Genomic DNA, 19716 nt, shown 5'->3' with positions numbered 1-19716 from the left:
CGATTTAAAACCTGACATTTCAACGTTTTTTTAGACGTAAGTGTCATTTTTTTTGTCATTAGTATTCACTAAGTTACAGTTCATTTTCTAAGAACTATCAGATTGGTCTTAGTTCAGAGGGAGACGAGAGATCACGCATCATGTTAGTTTTCTTTATTTTACAAAAAGCACAACATTGTGTTTTTACTCTGAGTGTACACAAATAAAAGAAGACATTCTATAGTTTCAATTGATATATTACTTATGTCTCTGTGACAAGAAATGACGGAGTAATTTAAGTCTGTTTTGCTGCAATGTGAAAAAAATCCTACAAAACGCGCCGACGCGTTTTCAGACCTCAGGGAGTTAAATCTCGAATGGCCAGCAGAGAGGCAGGATGTTTGTCCGAAAAGCAAACTGGTGGTGTCGAGATCCTGGAAGAAACCAGCCTCCTATCGGGTGCATAGTGCTCAGACCATGCGATAGTGATGAGGGCGGGGAAATTACTCCCGACGTAGCTCATGGCAGCCCTGGTGGCTATGGAAAGGCATCTATGGTTGAATTTGAGCTCCATTGAAGACAAGGACAAGAACTACCTTATGGACGCCCCGCTTGCGCCCCCAGTGTCAGGACCCTGAGGGCAGCCCCCTCCGAAGAGAAGTGGTTTACACCTCATCATACGGTGCCCAGTTCTCTTCGGTGCCCTCAGGGGGCTGTTCTGCCAACCCTGCCGCCTCGTGTGCTTTAGGGCGCAGCGGTCCCCAGTGAGGTCCGAGGACTGGTTTGTCACAATCGAAGCATACTTCCATATCTCCATCCTTCTGCATCACAGGAAGTTTTTCGGGGGCAAAGCTTACCAATATCGGGTTCTTCCATTCAGCCTAGCGTTATCACCCCGCACATTCACAAAGTGCATGGATGCAGCTTTGGCACCACTTCGTCTACAAGGCATTCGCATTCTGAACCACATCGATGATTGGTTAATATTAGACCAATCGCAACAGTTAGCGGCTCGGCATCGAGATGTTCTCACTCACATGTCGGGGTTAAGGTTAAACGCCAAGAAGAGTGTGCTTTCTCCAACCCAGAGAACAACGATGCTTACGTGCCTTGGCCATGTGGAAGAAACCCTGGTTCCTATCCCAAGGGCCGGTGTTGGGAGCTCCTTGTCATCGCAAGATGCTAACGACAGATGCTTCCCTCACGGGTTGGGGTGCGATTCTAGACGGAGGCTCGACTCAAGGTCTGTGGAGCGAACACCACCTCTCCTTGCGCATCAACTGCCTGGAGATGATGGCTGTTTTTCTGGCTCTCAGGAATTTTCTCCCAGACCTCAGGGGCCAACATGTTGTTGTCCGGTCAGACAACACATCGGTGGTCGCCCACATAAATCACAAGGGGGTTTGCGTTCATGTCCAATTTACAAACTGTCGCACCAAATCCTCACCAAATCCAAAGATGAATTAATAATGTATCAAATGTGTTACTCATTGTTAGTTCATGTTAGTTAATACATTAAGGTTAACAAATGTAAATGTAAAGTGTTATTAATAAAATTTCGTACACACACACACACACACATCTCACCATGGATTAAAATATTATACAATACATTCATTGAGATGTTTTAAGTGTGTATATTTGCTAAAACCTAAACTTGTAACTTTGAGTATGTACACTAAAGAGAGAGAGAGAGAGAGAGAGAGAGAGAGTATCGTTTTCAAAAACTTGCACTTTGAAACCCACAGATATGAGGTAAATCTGGCCCTGCGTGAAACATTTCTGAGTGATTGAAAGCATGAAAGCATTGAGTTAAAAATTACATTTATATTAACAATCACCTAATTACTGCAGTTTTTAAAAACATTTTTTTCTGATAAACAACCTTCATTTGTACCGAATCTCTGTCATTACTCAAGTTCACCACACGAGGTCTCCATCAGCACACTTTAGTCTGTTGCCATAGTAACAGCAGCTTTCAGTCTTTGTTCATGTTATCTCTGCTGTCTCCTATTTTGAGACTTTTGTAACATTTGACTGAAAGCCCTTTCATCTGGCGTGTTAGATTTAACATTCGTTACATGTAAATAATTCCTTCAGAATTCCTTCAGCGCTTCAGAACTGACACTGGATCAGTTTCTGTTTCTTGTGATGTTTTGTTGTTCACTGGGTGGAGACAAAGTGAAGGAAACAGAAGAACAAGAGTGCAGGAAACACGTGTGTGTTTTAATTGCATTGATTGACAACGAAAAACAATGTATTTCATTTACAATTCTTAAAGAACAATGTGTTTATCTTGTGAAGATCTTGTGTCGTGAAGTAAATAAATACTCCAGATGTGTAAAATAAATGTTGGATGGATGTGAAAGTCTTGGCCGTTCTGAAGTGATTTCTCATAGATGTGATGAGATCTGCTGCTGCTCTCCTCAATCTTCTGCTGTGTGTTCATGTCCTTCTCTAAATCTGCTCATTCTCACTTGTTGATCTTCCTGTTTCTTTCCTAAAAGCATCAGATTCTCATCATCATCATCTTCACACTCTTAATATCTGCATGTCAAATCCATAATGATGATGATAAATGTCTCTGACCTGACGTGTGTCTCATGTAGATGTGAAAACCTCCTAACAGACCCAACAGAAGCATCATCTGAAAACACCAGACCAGAACAAACACCAGAGACGCTGAAAACAACACAGACAGAATCAATCAACCAATCAATCAATCAATTAGATAAACTATATTGGGTTGTTGATATCTGTAGATGAACAGAAATCATCTCACCAGGACAGTGTTTTACACTAACGGTCTTCTGTTGGTGACTGACGTGGTTCTTCACGCTGCAGCTGATGTTTCCATCAGTTCCCTCATCCAGATCAATGATGTTTCCATCCATCAGTGGATCTCCATTCAGAGTCCAGCTGAAGAGGAGCGGATCTCCATCAGAGGAGCAGGACGCCCTCATCACCCCACTGGAGGAGCAGATGATTGACACTTCCACTGAGCCAATAGGAGCTGGAGGGAGGGACACATGACAGTCACATGACAAACACAGCAGAATGCCATCCTTCCACACTACTCATATATTCCTGGAGTATGTAGTGTGTTTACTGTGTGTTACATGAATAAAACCTTCACGGAGATTCATCTGATTGATTTACATGAGAGTGAGATCTTTGGACAACATGAGATTGTAATGAGTCTGATGAGAGAGTTACTGTACCTTCAACAATCACTTGAAGATATTTATATGTTTCTCTGCTGTATGAGTCTTCGAGATATAATCTGTAAGTCCCTGAATCTGCTCTGATCACACCGTTTATTATCAGAGTCCCATTAATGACTGACACTTCAGATCTGTTATTAAAAAGATCACATCCACTCCTCTTTATTGTGCCTTTTTTATTGTACAAACTGGATCTTCTTCTGTGCTGCTCATTATCTTGTGTATCTTCAGGTCATATCTACTAGTGTCCACCATCAGCAGATCGAGTTTGTGTCCCAGAGCTGCATAACAGGGATCTGACTGATTAAACCTGCAGTTAAACTCCAGACCTGAAGAACAAACCCACAAACACACACACACACACACACACACACACACACACACACACACACACACACACACACACACACACACACACCTCATCATGAATTAAAATATTATTCAAACATTCATAGAATTTTATAGCATAATTGAAATAGATTTTTGATTGATTTTCCGATGTGTTTTAAGTGTGTATATTTTCTAGAACGAAATTTGTAACTTTGAGCAGTTGCATATACACTGAAAATCTCAACTCATTATATTTTGCTTATTTTTTTTTACATGCATAAGCTTTTTAAAAAAGTTGTTCATTCAAATATATTGGACAAATCAATTGTATAAACAGTAAATTAAGTTTGCTAAAAGCAAAAAAAAAAAGAAAAGAAAAGAAAAAGAGATTGTAATGAGTCTGATGAGAGTTACTGTACCTTCAACAATCACTTGAAGATCTGTAGATGTTTCACTACCGTCTGAGTCTTCGAGTCTTAAAGTGTAATTCCCTGAATCTGCTCTGATCACACCGTTTATTATCAGAATCCCATTAATGACTGACACTTCAGATCTGTTATTAAAAAGATCACATTGATTCTTCTTCATTGTGTTATTCCTTACTCTACAAAATGGATCTTTTTCTCTGCTGCTCATACTCTTTTGTATCTTCAGCTCATATTTACTGATATCCGGCACCATCATCAGCAGATTGAGTTTGTCTCCGAGTGCTGCATGACACGGACTTCCCTGATTAAACCAGCAGTTCTGCTCCACACCTGAAGAACAAAACACACACACACACACACATCTCTATCATCAGGATTTGAATATTACACAAACATATATATAATCCATCTCATGAACACTTGACAAACACGGAACACACAACACGGTTACACTTTATTTACTTAAAATGCTTATTTATATTTCAAATTTGCACACATCATAACTGTACATACAATTGTCTATAATATATATTGTTTTTTGCTTTTTTTGCACTTTGTCTATCTTGTAAATGTGTATTATTTTATTCTTTTTATTATGTGTCTTGTCTTGTCACTGTTACTCTGTTGCACTGTGGAGCTTCTGTCACTAAAACAAATTCCTAGTATGTGTAAACAACATACCTGGCAATAAAGCTCTTTCTGATTCTGATTCTGATTTTTTTTTTTTTTTTTTGCATGCATGGACATTTTTGAGTTTAACTTACTTCAAGAAGTTAGGATATATTTTTTAATTGTTTTCATTCAAATACATTGGACAAATCAATTGGATAAACACAGTAAATTAAGTTTAGTTTAGTGCATATGAACTTATAGAAAACAGAGAACATTGGGGAAAGAGAGATGAACAGAGTGGGTAGACAGAGAGAGAGAGAGAGAGAGAGAGAGAGAGAGAGCGGAAGCAGCAGAACACGATCTCATCATTAGATGAGTTTGATCTGAAAGTGGACTCACATGCAGCAGTTTTCAGCAGCATCAGTCCAAAGATGAGCTTCATTTCTCTAGAGTCCAGAAGAGCCCAATAATCCAGCAGAAGAGAGAAGATGCTGCTTCAGTCACGCAATCAAGATCTGCTGACACTCATCTGTGCTCACTGTATATTCAGACTATTGCAAACTTCCTGAGAGAAGAGGAAGTTCACATCATTTACTGCAGAAGTTTGAGGATGAACGTCATGCACAAGAACAACAAAATAATGGTGGGAACTTTCCATCGACTAATGCTTCTGCAATTTTTAACTTTCATAAAGATGTTATTATGTTAATAAGCTGTTTTCATCCCCCTGGTTGCTTTTGTAACTGCAGGATCACTGAGGATCGACCGCAATTAAAATAACTTTGAGTAGAAACCATTACTGACAAACAAACCATTTACTAAAAACATCTGTCATGATTTGTCAGTGGATGAAGTACAAATCAAGTACTTGAGTAAAAGCACAGATACATATAATAAAATATTTATAAAGTGAAAATACAAAAGTACTTCATTTTTAATGTACTTAAGAGTACTGATTGTACTTATATAATTTAATTTTATATTAAATTATAATATAAAATTATATTATTAAGTTGGGTTGGAGCTAAACTTTGCAGGACAGCGGCCCTCAGGAGCAGGACTGGACACCCCTGTGTCAAATAAACTTTATAAAAATAAACACAGGAATAATGTAAGTCTATAATGTAATGTTTGAGTGTAAGAGTCAAAGATGAGAAACTTTCCTGGTTACTAGTGACATCTGCAGGAGGAAACAAGAGTTACAGCTGGATTCATTTACTAAAGTTAATTTGATCATCTACTATTTAAATTAGTTTTTTATATTGCAAAATTCCAAATATGTTTAAATATGATTAATGTGTGATTTCTGTGAATTAAAATAAAAAAATTACTATATTAATTTAAACAGCTTTAAAAAAAAAATCAAACAAGCGTGCAGCTTTTGACTTCAAAAACAGTTTAATTATTTTTAATTGATTTCATTTAACTCAATACCGAGTTCATTTTAATGTCATTTATATTGCAAACTTGTTTAAATTTAATTCATGTGTGCTTTCTGAAATAAAACAAAAAAATTGACTAGGTCTATATTAAACTTAAGATCCAACGAGTTGCGTTTTTTGACTGCAAAACCAGTTTAATTTAAAATAATTTTATTTTCACTGAAATCAATTCCAAAGTAAACATTTCAACACAGACTCCATTTACAATTCTTAAAGAACGATGTGTTGAGCAATATTCTATAATGACAGAGATCTTGTGAAGAAAAATGCACGAATGTGGCAAAACATGTTAAAAGTCATCTAAAAAACGTACTCGGTTACTAACGTAACCTCGGTTCCCTGAGATACGGAACGAGTACTGCGTATGGGGAAAAGTCTCCCTTTTTCACCGTTACTGAAGCCTTTTTCAATAACGCAGTGTAACTGCATCGTCATTGGTTCACTCATAGACAAGTCGTTGAACCAATGACGGCGCGGCATAGCTGCGCGACCTATGGCGAGAGAGTGCGCGAACTTTCCCGATGAAATGGGCGGGGTTAGGGGCTATATAAGCAGGCGTTTTGCCATAGGATTTCAGGCCAATCGACTAAAGCGACGACACTGAAGCCGCAGCCTCGTGGCACGGCAAGTAACGCAGTACTCGTTCCGTATCTCAGGGAACCGTTAGTAACCGAGTACGTTCCCTTTCGATACTTCACTCATACTGCGTATGGGGAACAAATTCAACCGCGCCGTGCCACGGCAGGGAACGACATAACTTGTTTTGGACACAGAGAGGGGACCAAGAGAGCAAGTAAGAAGGCAAAGCCGTCGTAAACCCTTGTTACACTACAAGAGGAGATAACTCCTGATCGGTGAGAGGCGGAACTCGAAGAGGCCGCCTGGTTACACCAAGAGGACCCGGGCTTGTAAGGCCGGAACGTCCAGATGATAAAATCTGACAAAAGTGGACGACGAGGACCAGCCGGCCGCCTCACAGATGTCTTTAATGGAAACTCCATTAGACCAGGTCCAGAAGGAAGCCATTCCTCTAGTGGAATGGGCCCTAACTCCTAAGGGGCATTCAATGTCCAGGGAGGAGTAACACAGATTAATGGCGTCGACTATCCAACGCGAGAGACGTTGCTTTGAGACCGAAGACCCTTTGGTGCGGCCACCAAAACAGACAAAGAGCTGATCTGACTGCCTGAAAGGCTGTGATCGCTCTACATAGGTCCTCAATGCCCTGACAGGGCAGAGTAACTCCAGCTCCTGTTCATCCGCGGAGGGAGGAAGAGCAGAGAGCGAAATGACCTGAGCTCTAAACGGAGTAGAGAGCACCTTGGGGACGTAGCCATGCCTAGGTTTCAGTACGACCTTAGAGTCATTAGGCCCAAATTCGAGGCACGCAGGGCTCACAGAGAGGGCCTGCAAATCGCCAACACGCTTGACCGATGCTAGTGCAAGTAGCAGAGCGGTTTTAAGGGTTAAAGGCCTGAGGTCAGCTGAACTCAGCGGCTCGAAGTGGTTTGCTTTGAGAGCCCTAAGGACCAAAGAAAGGTCCCAGGTGGGAACAGTAAGGGGACGAGGAGGATTTAATCGCCTAGAACCCCTTAAGAAACGAACCACAAGGTTGTTTCGACCCACTGATTGGCCAGCGATAGGAGCATGAAACGCTGAGATGGCTGCTACGTATACTTTGAGCGTTGAATGGGCGCGCCCCAGATCCAAACGCTCTTGCAGGAAGGACAGTATCGGAGATACGTCACACCCCACGGGGTCTATGTTGCGTGTGGAACACCAATCAACAAAGACCGACCATTTCTGGGCGTAGAGGCGTCTCGTGGACGGGGCTCTCGCCTGAGATATGGTCTCTAGTACGTCCATGGGAAGGTCAGTCAGCTCCCATCGAGGGACCAGAGGTGTAGAGCCCAGAGCTCTGGCTGGGGGTGCCAGATTGTTCTGTTCGCCTGAGAGAGGAGGTCCCGCCTCAGGGGAATGGGCCATGGGGCTCTCGTGGAGAGCCTGAACAGCTCTGAGGACCAAGTCTGGCTCCTCCAGAGCAGGGCCACTAGAAGGACTCTGTGTCTGTCTTCCCTGACTCGCCTGATGACTTGCGGGATCAGTGCGATCAGGGGAAATGCGTAAAGGAGTGTGCTGGGCCAGGTGTGGGCCAGCGCATCGACTTCCTTTGAGAAATATGTTGGGCAATGAGAGTTGTCTTTTGAGGCGAAGAGGTCTATCTCTGCTCTCCCGAAGAGCTCCCAAATCTTGAGAACCATCTGGGGATGGAGCATCCACTTGTCTGAGGGGACGTTGCTCCGTCACAGCATATCTGCACCCAGGTTGGTTTTGCCAGGTATATGAGTCGCCCTGAGCGACCGAAGCCTTGGTATTGCCCATTCCAGAAGACGTTTCGCCAGAGCGCATAGACCGCCCTGGTGATTTATGTATGACACCACAGTCATGCTGTCCGATTGGACTAAGACGTGGCGTCCCGTCAAGTGAACCTGGAACGCTTGCAGGGCTTTCATCACTGCCAACATTTCGAGGCAGTTGATATGGAGATGGCTTTCTTCGTGGGACCACGAGCCGAGGGCCGGTTTGCCCTCGCACAGAGCCCCCCAACCTGAGTTGGATGCGTCCGTCGAGAGCACCGTCCTTCGTGACACCGCCTGTAGGGGTATCCCAAGACTGAACCAAGCAGGGTTCATCCAAGGTTTCAGGGCTAAAAGACAGGCCCAATTGACCTTGAGACATAAGCGGCCGTGCCGCCAGGCATGTGGGGGGACCCGGGATTTCAGCCAGAACGGTAGCGGCCGCATCCGAAGAAGGCCGAGCTGCAGAACTGGGGAGGCGGAAGCAATCAGCCCTAAGATTCTCTGGAAGAGCTTCAGAGGAAGATAGGCTTTGTTCTTGAAGGAAGCCGCGTGCTGCTGTATCGCCAGGGCGCCATGTTCGCCATGAAAACTGCGTTTTGTTTGGGCGCAACATGTGTGGGCCCAGCTACAACACAGAGCATTTCTCCCACGCCCGGAATTAAACAAGGCAGAGGGGAGACTGCACGAGGGAGCTTTTGGGGTGGTCCGGTCGCAACGGGACATTCCCCAACCCTCTTCCTTCCTGCTGGATCAGGACGTCTTCGGAGTCACCGGGTCCAGCACAATCTTGGGCCAGGGTCCCTGGCGTCTCGGGAAGGAGGATTGGCGCTTAGCAGGGCGAGGGCGCTGACGATGCTCCTTAGGCTGCGCTGCTTGATGCCAAAGATGGCGCTCAAGCACAACCAGGCTGGCCATGGAATGACCGATGGCCTGGGCAGTGGCCTTCGTGGCCCGCAGGGCTAGATCGGTGGCGCTGCGGAGATCCTTGAAGGCAGGTTCATAAATGCCGGACTCGTCCAGTGAGCGGAGGAGTTTGGCCTGGAACACCTGGAAGATCGGCATGGTGTGAAGCGCCGAAGCAGCTTGGCCTGCAGAGGTGTAGGCTCTTCCAGCCAGAGTAGAGGTGGTTCTGCAGGGCTTGGAAGGCAGGGCTCTTTTGGTCTTCCATCCCACAGCCGCGGGAGGACAGAGGTGAGCTGCCACCGCTTCATCCAGGGGCGGAAAATGCTCATAGCCCTTCTCTTCTGCGCCGTCGACAGCAGTGAGGGCAGAACGGTGTGTTGTGTGGAGGCGGGCGGAGTACGGAGCGCGCCACGACTTCGTAAGCTCCTCGTGCACCTCAGGAAGAAATGGAGCAGAACGCTGGCGAGGGGCTTGGCGGCGGCCTGGCAGGAACCATTCATCCAGGCGGCTACGCGATGGCTCCTCCGGAGGGGCCCAGTCGAGGTTTGGCTCTTCCACTGCTCTGGATAGGATGCGGAAGAGCTCGGTATCCATACCCTGGCCGTGATCAATGGGCTCCAGAGGAGGCGGGGGAGCAGGTTCGTCCGGCTCGCCAGCCCATCCTTCTGCTTCAGAAGCCGCAAGAGACATGGAGTCATCCGGCTCTTCATCAGATCCTCCAAACGAGACAAGGTCGCTCGCATCTGCAGAGGGACGCTGCTCTGGTCGGGAGAACATGACGGGAGAATGTTCTCTCGGGGGAGAAGGCGAGGCACACGGGGGCTGGGCCGACGTGAGCTCACACAACTCCGGGCGCTGAGTCGCTCTAACCCGCTGTCTCTTCCTGGCCGGCTCGCGGGAGGAGGGAGACGGGAGGGCGTGAGCGGCGAGATCGCCTTCAGTGTAGAAGGCGACCCGCGAGCGCAGAGAACCGAGGCTCATGCTCTCGCAGTGCGGGCATGAGGCTCCAGCGAGCGCCGCCGTCGGCGTGGGACTTGCCCAGGCACGCGACACACTCGCTGTGTCCGTCATCATCGTGCAGAGGGGCTCTGCACGTGCCACAAGAGTGGGGCGCCATTTGCAGACACGCCGCCGCCGTTATAACGACGATTGGGGGGCTCTTTTAGAGTGGCGAGGGCCGCGGAAGCTCTTTTAGAGCGGTAGAACCGCTGAGGAAACGCTCTTTTAGAGCGGCAATAAGCCGTGGGAAAGCTCTCAAGGGGCGCACCGGATGGCGGCAGGAGACACGCTGAGAAGGCGGCCGGAAGCGGGAGTGGGAGGCGGGCGTCTCGAGGACGGCGCTCATGGCGGCAGTCAGGGAGGGCGCCGGCGCTGTCTCCAACCGGCGAGTTCAGCTGGATCCGCTGCGGGGCCTCTTCAGACGGCGGCGGGAGCTTCTCGAAGGCGGCGAGCTTCCTCAGGCTTCAGGCGGAGATCAGCGAGGAGATGCGTTGTCGTCGCTGAAGGAGAAAGGACTGAAATCCTATGGCGAAACGCCTGCTTATATAGCCCCTTACCCCGCCCATTTCGGTGGGAAAGTTCACGCGCTCTCTCGCCATAGGTCGCGTAGCTATGCCGCGCCGTCATTGGTTCAACGACTTGTCTATGAGTGAACCAATGACGATGCAGTTACACTGCGTTATTGAAAAAGGCTTCAGTAACGGAGAAAAAGGGAGACTTTTCCCCATACGCAGTACGAGTGAAGTATCGAAAGGGAACTGCAAATTCAAGCAGAAGTTCAAAATCAGAGAGCAAAAAAAACACAAAACTGAAAGATCAAGAGCAGATATTTAACACTTTACAATAAGGTTTCATTAGTTAACATTAGTCAGATACTTTTGTAAACATGAACTAAGAACAAACAATACTTCTACAGCAATTATTAATCTTAGTTCATGTAAATTATTCAACAATTACTAATACATTATTAAAATATTTTTTTTTTTATTTGTTAACATTAGTTTATGCACTGTGAACTAAGATGAGCAAACAACGAACAGTATTTTTAAAGGTGCCCTAGAATCAAAAATTGAATTTACCTCGGCATAGTTGAATAACAAGAGTTCAGTACATGGAAATGACATACAGTGAGTCTCAAACTCCATTGTTTCCTCTTTCTTATATAAATCTCATTTGTTTAAAAGACCTCCGAAGAACAGGCGAATCTCAATATAACACCGACTGTTACGTAACAGTCAGGATCATTAATATGTACGCCCCCAATATTTGCATATGCCAGCTAAATAAAAAATGGCAAGATGGAGCAATAATAACTGACATGATCCATGATATCGTTATTTTCATTTTTAAACACTTGCAGTCTGTATAATTCATAAACACAACTTCATTCTTTATAAATCTCTCCAACAGTGTGTAATGTTAGCTTTAGCCACAGAGCACTATCAAACTCATTCAGAATCAAATGTAAACATCCAAATAAATACTATACTTGGCACCTTTAATAACTAACGTTATTACTCATTGTTAATTCATGTTAGTTAATACATTAAGGTTAACAAATGAAACCTTATCGTAAAGTGTTACTAATAAAATTTCACACACACACACACACACACTTCACCATGAACTAAAATATTACACAATACATTCATTGAGGTGTTTTAAGTGTGTATATTTGCTAAAACCTAAACTTGTAACTTTGAGTATGTACACTAAAGAGAGAGAGAGAGAGAGAGAGAGAGAGAGAGAGAGAGAGAGAGTATCGTTTTCAAAAACTTGCACTTTGAAACCCACAGATATGAGGTAAATCTGGCCCTGCGTGAAACATTTCTGAGTGATTGAAAGCATGAAAGCATTGAGTTAAAAATTACATTTATATTAACAACCACCTAATTACTGCAGTTTTTAAAAAAAATTTTTTTTCCTGATAAACAACCTTCATTTGTACCGAATCTCTGTCATTACTCGAGTTCACCACACGAGGTCTCCATCAGCACACTTCAGTCTGTTGCCATAGTAACAGCAGCTTTCAGTCTTTGTTCATGTTATCTCTGCTGTCTCCTATTTTGAAACTTTTGTAACATTTGACTGAAAGCCCTTTCATCTGGCGTGTTAGATTTAACATGTGTTACATGTAAATAATTGCTGTTCTATGATGTCACAGCTTTAATGAGCTCTTAACAGTGTAGTGACGAGTCAGCTGATCAAATCTACCAGCAGACACTAAAACACAACTAGGTGATCTTCTGCTTCAGCTCTTGTTATGATCGTTCATCCTTGTTGTTCAGCGGTCAGTAAATCCTCAAATTTTCTCTCGCTGAAACACATGAAACACACAGCGCTTCAGAACTGACACTGGATCAGTTTCTGTTTCTTGTGATGTTTTGTTGTTCACTGGATGGAGACAAAGTGAAGGAAACAGAAGAACAAGAGTGCAGGAAACACGTGTGTTTATTTTAATTGCATTGATTGACAAAGATAAATATAAAGAACAATTATTGATTATTTATTTAGCACAAGTTCACATCAGTCAGAGTTTGTCCGGTTATATTTCTGTTCTGGTTGCATCAGACACTCCCTTTAGTCTTTTCTCCTCCCACACAGGAAAGAAATACACAATAACCTCAGCGTTGCATCATAAGCAGCTCAAACCCGGGGCGTTGTGTTTTCATGACACATTCAGACTCACAGTCTGTGGGTTTTGAAGCAGTTTCTCATTAGCGTGTGTGAACCTCAGAGTAAACACAGTCCTCCTTCGTCTGACGCGGCTGTTGAACGCTTGAGTTGGTGAACGTCACTTCTCCGTAATGAACCTCTTCATCCTTCTTGTTCTTCTTCTTGTTCTTCTTCTTGTTCTGAGAGTCGATCGTGGCATATTCATCTGCAGACACAGACGACAGATAATGAACAGATGAGATTATAAACAAGATTTCTGTTGCATTAATGTGTAAATGATGAAGTACCAAAGACAACGTCACCTACAAACATGGTTAAAAATGACATTAGTGGAGATTAAATGTGACCTATAACGCCCCTTTCACAAGATGTAATATAAGTCTCTGGTGTCTCCAGAATGTGTGTGTGAAGTTTCAGCTCAAAATCCCCCACAGATCATTTATTATAGCTTGTCAAATTTGCCTCTATTTGGGTGTGAGCAAAAACACGCCGTTTTTGTGTGTGTCCCTTTAAATGCAAATGAGCTGCTGCTCCTGAAGAGGGAGGAGCTTTAACAGCTCAACAACAACAAAGCTGGAGAATCTCACGCAGCCAAAATGAGGAAAGTGTTCAGCCTTACATTGTCCAAACCGGAGTCGACACTGATGGAGAGACTATCATGAACAAAAATCACAATCAAGTGGACAGTAGACATTTGCCCAGTCCAAGAATAGAAATGAATGCAGTTGCATTTCATAGTAAAATTTTAAATATAAAACAGAGATACATGACATAACAGTAGCAACAGAAAAAAAGGATTGTGGCAATGATTGAATAGTTGATGCAACATAAATACACAGACAAAAAACCCCTCACAAAATCTCTTCTTATAATATTGTAATAAGATCCCCTTCCTGCATCACAAGGGGAGTGAAATCTGAGCGGCTCTTTTTGTCACATGCTTGAAGAGAAAAGCTTACCAAAACAAAGTTGTACTTTTTCACGTTTTTGCAGTGTACATGGAGATAAAAACAGTGTTTTCAAAAACTTGCACTTTGAAATCTGTTTTCAAAAGTTTGTTTTTAGGCCGTTGCCATGTAAAAGATCGGCCAAAACACATAAAAAGTTTTTAGATTAAAAAATACGTTTTTAATTGAAAACGTGTCGTGTAAACGGCCTCTTAGCTTCATTGTTTTCTGCTTCTGTTTTCCGTCTTCTCGTTTAGCCTGTGTTCCTGATCATTATTAGTCTGTCTGGTAGTTAATTAGTTCCTGCAGCTGTTCTGTTTTACCTTGATTATGGTATTCAAGCCCTCGTTTCCTTTGTTTCATTGTCCATTATTGTTTATGGTAAAGTGGTTGTGTTATTCTTGAGTTTTCTCTTTCCGGTGATCTACTGGATTTATTATTAAAGACTGTTTAGTTTGTACTTCTCATTTTTGTGTGATCATTACAGCCATCCAATGACATTTATAGTGCATTTAAATTCTTTTATACTATTTGTTTTATTTACATACTTATTTATAATGCATTTAATTTATTTTAAGTTTTATATTTTTTTATTTTATTTACTTCCACTCTTGATTATATTTATTTATTCTCACACAGACACTGGGACTCATCATGACTTTATTCTTTATCTCATTTTCGTGACTCATGCGTGACACATGGTGTTACAACAGCAACACAGAAAAAACTTTCAGCTTCCTTTCTAGACTTGCTGTTGGTCAATTTTCTGCTGATCTTTGGGTGACTCTAGGGCAGGGTGTTTTTACTAAAGCCACAGATGCTTTTTTATCATGTTATCTTTCACTTTATAGTTTCATGCCATTTTCGGCTCTATAATATTGCAAATTAGATCAAGACTAATCTTTATCATACTGATGATAATAAAAAGGTCATGAATCTCCATAAACCTGTGAAATCCTACAATATTTTTAGTTGATATCTTGTGATCTTTCCTATAGTAGAGCGTTTGCATCTCTGATTTGATTCACTGACACTGTTTATCCTATAACAACGAGGGCAAGATTTGCATTTTCACATTGCTACTGTAAACCATTATGCATTATATTCAGCTCCTGAAACTGTGTGTTATTTACTCATCAAAGCTCATTTTTACTAGCTCATTTTAACTAACCCTTCTGTTCTTCTTCTCTGTTCTTCTGATTGACGTGTTCATTCACAGGCTCTGGACCGTCTGACACTGGACCTGCTGAGAAAACACTGACATTAAGCATCTTTAAAAACATAAATAATGATTTATGATCTATCACTCATTTAAAGCTAACCAATAAATTGCCTCCAAACTGTTTCTGCTTTCATCTGTTTTCTATTAAAATACTTGTAAGATAAAGTTTTTCATGTATAAATGTAAATATGTCATTATTTACTTTATAAAATACAACATACAGGTTTGGAGCAACATAAGAGTGAATAAATAATGACAGATGTTTGGGTGAACGAATCACAACAGTGTGTGTATGAACTGCAGATTAATTACCATTATATTTACATATATTCATAAATCTGATGATTTAACCTAAACTGATTTACAGACGAGGACAAATAAAATGATGAATCTAATAATACAGCAGCGCTGCAATTTCACAGAATCATGAACTCAAGACTGACTTGTTGATTTGATCTGATTCTTCTTCTTGTAAAAGTAATATGCCGTGATGACCAGAGCTACGAGAATTACAGCAAGACATCCGAGAACGATCGGAGTGACGGGAGGAGCTATGGAAGGAAAAACACAGGATGAGGTTATTAAGAGTTAAACACTGAAGCTCCTCATTCATTCATAACTACAGAAACAATAATAGAAACCACAGTAACTGAATCGAACAATTGTTTTAATAAGAATGAAAATCTGCTGTTAACACATATTGATCAAACAGTTATCTGAATATACTGGTGACATGATGTCCTCTAATGTGGCTACAGCTCTGATTAATGTATCAGATTATAAATAGTCTCATCTTTATGAAGATATGTAGATGTTTCTGTGCCGTCTGAGTCATAGATTACTAATATATATTATGTCCCAGAATCTGATCACAGTTTTTATTATTTTCATTGATTTGCATGAGAGTGAGATCTTTGGAGAACATAAAAATGCTGGGTTAAAAAAACCCAAGCTGGGTAAAATATGGACAAACCCAGCAGGTTGGGTTAAAGGGCACCTATTATGCCCTCTTTCACAAGATGTAATATAAGTCTCTGGTCTGGTCAAGTTTCAGCTTAAAATACCCCACAAATTTGCCCCTATTTGGGGGTGAGCAAAAACATGCCTTTTACTATATTAATATATTGCTGGCTAAAAAAATAAATCCAAAATTGGTTGAAAAAAATGGCTGGGTAAAAACAACCCAATCCCTGGTTTTGTCCATATTTAACCCAGCAGTTTTTAGAGTGAGATTGTAATGAGTCTGATGAGAGAGTTACTGTACCTTCAACAATCACTTGAAGATCTCTAGATGTTTCTGTGCCGTCTGAGCCATCGAGTTTTAAAGTGTAAGTCCCTGAATCTGCTCTGATCACACCGTTTATTATCAGAGTCCCATTAATGACTGACACTTCAGGTCTCTTATTATAAAGATCACATTCATTCTTCTTTATTGTGCCTTTTTTTATTTTACAAACTGGATCATCTTCTGTGCTGCTTATTTTCTTTTTTATCGTTAGGTTATATTTACTAGTGTCCGCCATCAGCAGACTGAGTTTGTCTCCTAAAGCTGCATGACAGGGATCTGACTGATTAAAACTGCAGTTAACGTCCAGACCTGAAGAACAAAACACACACACACACACACACACACACACACACACAGAGAGAGAGAGAGAGAGAGAGAGAGAGAGAGAGAGAGAGGTTAATTTGTCAACTCTTTGGGTGTTTATTCTAGTTTGTAAAATTCCGTAAAATAAGTATAATTTTTAAATGTTGGACATTCAAATGAATGCAAAAATTATGAAGCACTAGTGACTCTTTCAGTATAAATTAAAATCAGAAAAACCTTTTTAATCAAATGAAACTTCTACAGTATAAATGTGAATAAACAGACATTTTATCTGATCTCACTGAAGCATTTGAACTCCAATCAATCTCAGACATCAGCACATGATCATCCCTTTAGTCTGATTTACAATTTTACTCACATATTAATATTCCAATAATTAAAAAAACAGACAAGACAGAAAAAATGTGCATACCTGTGCACAACGCTATATAGTATAAATAGTGTGATTAGTGTGTTCACACTGAAAATGCCAAAAAGAAAAAGTGCACTTATGCACTAAGAATTAAGTGTGAAATGTCGGACACTTCATGCACTCAACTGAGTTTTTTTCATCCGCTTACACACAAAATTCTTACTTTTCACACAATTTCTGAAGCCCAACACTCAAACACCAGAATCACACACCAAATCTGCAAAACCATACACTAATCCTCGGCCTTCGACTCAGTTTTCAATTTCATAAAAAACTTTTTGCAAAACACAATTCTCTATTTAACACACAGGAAGTAAATTGATTTCCTTTTTCAAACACATGCACTGTTTCTGTTCAACTACACATGCTTGATATATTTCTTTTCTTTCATACCGTAATACTGTATTCACAACCACAAATACTACAGTAAAAAATAAATAGTTTGGTTTAAATCTTGCTTTCATGTTTACTGTGAATTTTTCAACATCTCTCAGCCAATTACCTTCATTCTTGAACAGAAATGTGGTGCTCATGAAAGAAGAGCTTTAGGCTTTGAATAACTTTATGATATATCCAAAAATAGAATATTATGGCAAACGTGTTTACAACGTAAGACAAATGTTTGCTTGTGAGATGTATTTGTGATATTTTGAATGCAGTGCTTCATTTTGCAAGAGATGTGAGACATTTTGCATTTTGTGTGTGCAATTTACAGATTTGTGTGCGAAGTTTTGAAAACGTGTAAAAACAGTTGAAAAAAAAAAGTTATGTAAAGTTAAAGGTGCTCTAAGTGACGTCACGTGTTTTTAGGCCAAAACATTTTTTGTCACATACAGCAAACATCTCCTCACTATCCACTAGCTGTCTGTCCCCTGAACACACTGTAAAAAAACGTGGTCTCTGTAGTCGCCACAAGCTCCGAAAATAAAAACAAACTGGTGCAGCCTGGACCACTTAACATAATAAACACGCTCCAGCCAATAACCAACGAGAATGATTTTAAATGTGCGTTCATGACTGTTTCAGGAAGCATGGAGGGGAGGGGAGGGGAAGAGGAGGAGGAGGGAGGGTTTAGCTAGCCTTTGTTTTGTTTGACAACACTTCGAACGTCAACAGGAAGTTACTCCGCTCAGGATCACTTAGAGCACCTTTAAAGTTAAATATTCTTTATGGAACCATCGATGCCAATAAACAACCTTTATTTTTAAGAGTGTATATGTGTACTCTATATGTGTATAAATGTTATGTTGAGAACTGTCCAAATGTTAAAAACTGATCACTGAAAGGTTCTTTGGGGAGCCAAAAATCAGTGGCATCACTGTGAAACCCCCTTGTGAAATCTTTAAGATAGTGTACCATTTGGGACACAACTACAATGACCAGATCACTAAAAAATAAAATAGCTTTTGAAAAATGTAATTTTACAACACAAATATTTATTTGTCAGCTCTGCGTGTTTCTTCAGCAATGGGCACTTTCATTTTTTTTTTTTTTTTTAAATAAACGGTCTTAAATTAAAATTTTTCACATTCTCTCTATTTAATTTGTCTACTAAAAGTCCAACAGTCAACATACATGAATCACAGAAGAATTCTATCATTTTTGTATTTTTTTCTTGAACCCTTCATGAACATTGGGTTAGATCATGATAGCTTTTAAAAGTAATAACTATCACTTTCACAAACAATTAACTACAATATTAAACTGACACTTACTACTAAAACAATCGTATTTATCTTCTCTCTGCTTAATTCCTAATAAACCAGGCAATATACTATAAACATGGACATGGTTGTCTCTGTGATGAATTGCTTCTAATGTTCCTCATTTGTAAGTCGCTTGGGGATAAAAGCATCTGATAAATGATTATATGCAAATGTAAATGTATATCATTCATTTTCATGATATACATGATATATTTGAAAATCAAAGTATACAGCAAGGGTAAATAAATAAAATCTAAACAATAAAACACAATTTATCTAAATCTAAAAATGAATCAATGATAAGTGCAAGATAAACGATTTCAAGACAGCTGTAGTGTGACCTTCATATAAGTTCAAGTCCTAGGCCATAGAATTGTGAATAGAATTGCTGTAGAATTGATCTGAAAGTCGACTCACATGCAGCAGTTTTCAGCAGCATCAGTCCAAAGATGAGCTTCATTTCTCCAGAAGAGCCCAATAATCCAGCAGAAGATCGTGGCTTCTGTCCGTCTGTGTTCATGCAGCTCGACTGACACATCAGGAAATTATCTGACTTTTACACAGAAAGAAGAAAGAGGAAGTTTCTTCATTTCAAGGAGAGACAGACGCTGTGGGTCAGCAGTTTCCACACTTTTCAGCAATAAAGACTAAAAAAAGAATAAACAAGCAGCTCTAAGCTATATGTTTATCATCTAAAATTTACAAATGTACTTGCTCAGAGATTATTCTTAGTCTAAATCAAATAAACGTTCATCTGTTCTTATCTGCTAAATCATTTGGTGGATATGATTTAAGAAAAAGACTAATTATTTCTGCCAGCATAAAAGCAGAAGCGCAGAGCAGAAGAAAGTCACCAACCACAAA

The 19716-nt window shown here is 41.1% G+C and overlaps 2 protein-coding genes across 3 annotated transcripts; both read right to left on the bottom strand.

The window, feature by feature from the left end:
* Nucleotides 1-269: 269 nt before the first annotated feature.
* On the bottom strand, nucleotides 270-5160 carry LOC137018995 (uncharacterized). Its single transcript, XM_067383913.1, has 5 exons — nucleotides 4973-5160; nucleotides 3953-4291; nucleotides 2762-2992; nucleotides 2569-2661; nucleotides 270-2479 (listed from the first exon to the last, which is right to left on the bottom strand). The coding sequence occupies exons 1-5, from the start codon at nucleotides 5013-5015 to the stop codon at nucleotides 2406-2408; spliced, it is 780 nt and encodes a 259-aa protein (XP_067240014.1). The 5' UTR covers nucleotides 5016-5160; the 3' UTR covers nucleotides 270-2405.
* Nucleotides 5161-12215: 7055 nt separating this feature from the next.
* On the bottom strand, nucleotides 12216-19396 carry si:zfos-741a10.3 (uncharacterized protein LOC796591 homolog). 2 transcript variants are annotated; one of them, XM_067383900.1, is made up of 5 exons: nucleotides 19270-19396; nucleotides 16387-16719; nucleotides 15566-15673; nucleotides 15072-15143; nucleotides 12216-13158 (listed from the first exon to the last, which is right to left on the bottom strand). In XM_067383900.1, exons 1-5 carry the CDS (start codon nucleotides 19388-19390, stop codon nucleotides 12995-12997), a joined length of 798 nt encoding a protein of 265 aa, XP_067240001.1. In that variant the 5' UTR covers nucleotides 19391-19396; the 3' UTR covers nucleotides 12216-12994. The 2 variants fall into 2 exon arrangements, with proteins under 2 accessions (XP_067240001.1, XP_067239991.1); XM_067383890.1 differs by having other exon boundaries at nucleotides 12217-13158; nucleotides 15072-15146.
* Between the last annotated feature and the right edge of the window lie 320 nt (nucleotides 19397-19716).

The sequence above is a fragment of the Chanodichthys erythropterus genome, chromosome 1 (assembly GCF_024489055.1).
Source record: "Chanodichthys erythropterus isolate Z2021 chromosome 1, ASM2448905v1, whole genome shotgun sequence".
NCBI lineage: Eukaryota > Metazoa > Chordata > Actinopteri > Cypriniformes > Xenocyprididae > Chanodichthys > Chanodichthys erythropterus.
The sequence above is the reverse complement of the archived record's forward strand: the minus strand, read 5'-3'. Positions and strand labels throughout refer to the sequence as shown.

Coding starts and splice junctions, on each gene's coding strand:
- LOC137018995 (XM_067383913.1), bottom strand. CDS start 5,015: ATGAAGCTCATCTTTGGACTGATGCTGCTGAAAACTGCTGCAT. Junction 4,292..4,972: donor GCTGCTGAAAACTGCTGCAT/GTGAGTCCACTT, acceptor TTTGTTCTTCAG/GTGTGGAGCAGAACTGCTGG. Junction 2,480..2,568: donor CTACATGAGACACACGTCAG/GTCAGAGACATT, acceptor TGATGCTTTTAG/GAAAGAAACAGGAAGATCAA.
- si:zfos-741a10.3 (XM_067383890.1), bottom strand. CDS start 19,390: ATGTGTCAGTCGAGCTGCATGAACACAGACGGACAGAAGCCACGATCT. Junction 15,674..16,386: donor TCTTCAAGTGATTGTTGAAG/GTACAGTAACTC, acceptor TTCCTTCCATAG/CTCCTCCCGTCACTCCGATC. Junction 13,159..15,071: donor CAGAGAAGAAGAACAGAAGG/GTTAGTTAAAAT, acceptor CTGTGTCTGCAG/ATGAATATGCCACGATCGAC.